The sequence below is a fragment of the Hippoglossus stenolepis genome, chromosome 19 (genome assembly GCF_022539355.2).
Source record: "Hippoglossus stenolepis isolate QCI-W04-F060 chromosome 19, HSTE1.2, whole genome shotgun sequence".
NCBI lineage: Eukaryota > Metazoa > Chordata > Actinopteri > Pleuronectiformes > Pleuronectidae > Hippoglossus > Hippoglossus stenolepis.
In genome coordinates, this window is record NC_061501.1 from 12,018,256 (window position 1) to 12,020,793 (window position 2,538).

At 46.5% G+C, this 2,538-nt stretch overlaps 1 protein-coding gene across 1 annotated transcript; it reads right to left on the reverse strand.

Annotated features, from left to right (window-relative positions):
• Positions 1-267: 267 nt before the first annotated feature.
• rrs1 (ribosome biogenesis regulator 1 homolog) lies at positions 268-1,684 on the reverse strand. Its single transcript, XM_035142963.2, has one exon. It carries the CDS (start codon positions 1,681-1,683, stop codon positions 451-453), a length of 1,233 nt encoding a protein of 410 aa, XP_034998854.1. The 5' UTR covers position 1,684; the 3' UTR covers positions 268-450.
• Between the last annotated feature and the right edge of the window lie 854 nt (positions 1,685-2,538).

The following is a 2,538-nucleotide window of genomic DNA, read 5'->3' on the forward strand; positions in this document are numbered from 1 at the left end:
TGCTCATTTTGACCAACTTACAAACCCAAAGTCAATTTTCACGATGCTATAAAACAAAAGCAACACATGAGAGAAGAAGTTTGGCAAGTTGTGAAAACTGACCTAAAACAATTAGACGCTGCTAAAAACTAGTTTCCGGGTCATTTTCAATCGGTCGACCAATCACACGTGAATGTTATTATTTAGTCAGTGGGTCTTAATGTTTGAAATAACCTGGTTAATCTTTCAATGTGGAGCTGAGATGTCAATAAATTCTGGATTCGGAGAGGCAGTCATGGGATTTTTATTTACAGTGAAGGTTTTTTTTTTTAAACATTTATATGAGGTGGAAGAGCCACATACATCCTGCACAGTCACATCATCACCCTCCTCTTCATCAGTCATTTGAATGTTGCATCACGGATGTGTTGATGCCAAGGCACAGCCAGGAGACACAGGAGGCGAGAGTCCTCAATGCATCCCAGGTTTAGATCTCTTCTTCCCTCCTCCACCACCTTTACCACCTTTACCTCCCTTTCCCCCCATTCCTCCCTTACCCCCCATTCCTCCCTTTCCTCCCATTCCTCCCTTGCCTTTCCCACCTCCTCCCTTGCCTTTCCCACCCTTCCCTGACGTGCCCCCCTTGCGTCCCTTCTTCCCTGCCATCTTCCTGCTCTTGGCGGCCTCCTCTCTGTCCTCCTCCCTCATCTGCTTGTTCACGGCCTTGGTGATGTTCAGCTGCGGGTTCTTGGTGCCCAGGACCCTCAGGAGCTCCAGCTGCTTCTTCCTCTCGCCGGGGAAGTCGCCGATGAGGGGCTCGAACTTCCTCCTCTTGCCGGTGTTCTTCGGCGCCTTCTCCTTGGGCAGCCGGTCCTGGAACTGGCCCACGGAGGCAGTGGAGGTCCTGGCCACGCTCACGGCTCGGGATAGCTCGTCCTTGTTCTGCTGGAGTCTGGGGGTCAGACCCACGCCGGGCACTTTGAGTTTCTGCGACCGGGCGATGTTCCTCAGGCGGTTGAGCTCGTTCTTGGCCACCCGCTCCTTCTTGGCTTTGACCCGCTTGGCGAACTGGTCCTCGTTGGGGTCTGCGGTCACCGGCACCTCGATCAGCCAGTCCTTGGTCTCATCGTTGGCCCTCTTGTGGCCCCAGCGCCTCCTCCAGTCCTTGGCGTTCTCGTCCCACACCAGGTTGGTCTTCTTCTTCTTCTGGATCCCCTTCAGCTTGGCGAACTGCTCCCACTTGGTCGGGGGTCGGGGCTTCGGGGGCGGCTTCTCTCGGGGCAGCGGGGTCGCCGGCACCGGCAACTTGGCCACGATCGCCTCCTCCACCCGCTCCGTGGGGAGCTTCCAGAGCTCGTTGATGAGGAGCTGCGTGTTGTCGCGGGCCAACGACCGCAGGAAGTCCTCTTTCCTCAGTGCCCTGAAGTCCCGGGACTCGACGCGGTTCTTGTCGCATGCCAACAGGTTCCCGACGTCGAACTCCAGGTCCAGCTCCTTGTGGACCGTGATGCTCCGCAGCTTCTCCGCCTCGTCCCTCTCCGCTTGGGCCAGCAGCTCCTCCGCACTGCACGCAGCCATGTTGGTCGGATGCTGTGGAGCAGATCGCGACACACGTGTGGAACCAGGAAAAACACCACGAGGCTCTTCCGGGTCACAGTTCATCCCGGAGCGGCACTTCCACCGGTGGCCACGAGAGGGCGACATCGTTCCGTTTCTCTGTGTGTGCTTTGAGATTGATCCATAGATTGAACCATAGATTTAAAATCCATGTAAGTAACCAATGAGAGTTGATTTAATCATAAGAAAAACATCAGAAATGAATAGAAGAAGAATCAAAGAAAACTAAAAACTTGATGACACGAGTGTGGGACAACCTCAGTGTCTCCTTCAAAGTGTAAGTATGTGTTCTTTCTGTTTATATGCCTGTGAAACACTGTAAACCTGTTTTTTGAAAGGTGCTGTATAGAGTAAGTTTATTATTATTATTATTATTATTATTATTATAGTTATTATTATTATTATTATTAGTACTCTTATTATTATTATTATTACTCTTATTATTATTGTTATCATTATTAGCAGTAGTAGTATTACTATTATTATTATTGTTATTATTAGCAGTAGTAGTATTGCTATTATGATTATTGTTATTATTATTATTATTAGCAGTAGTACTTTTACTCTTTTTATTATTGTTTTTATTATTATTATGAGTATGAATATTACTCTTATTATTATTATTATTATTATTATTGTTATACATGCAGTCATTTAACCCATCTATCATCACATCCCTCAGTGAAAAATCCATCATCATCATCATCATCGTCATCATCACCGTCATCACTTTAATCACCGTCCTTAGAGGCTCCAACGTCCTGGTGAGGTGATAATAAGCAAACACATTTTGTGGGGGGGATTAGTTAAAAACATTAGTTAAAAAAAATGTAAGGTAAAAAACACTATATATATTATATATATATATATATATATATATATATATATATATACATTTGATCTAATAACACAACGTTGAGACAAATGAACCCTGTTCCAATT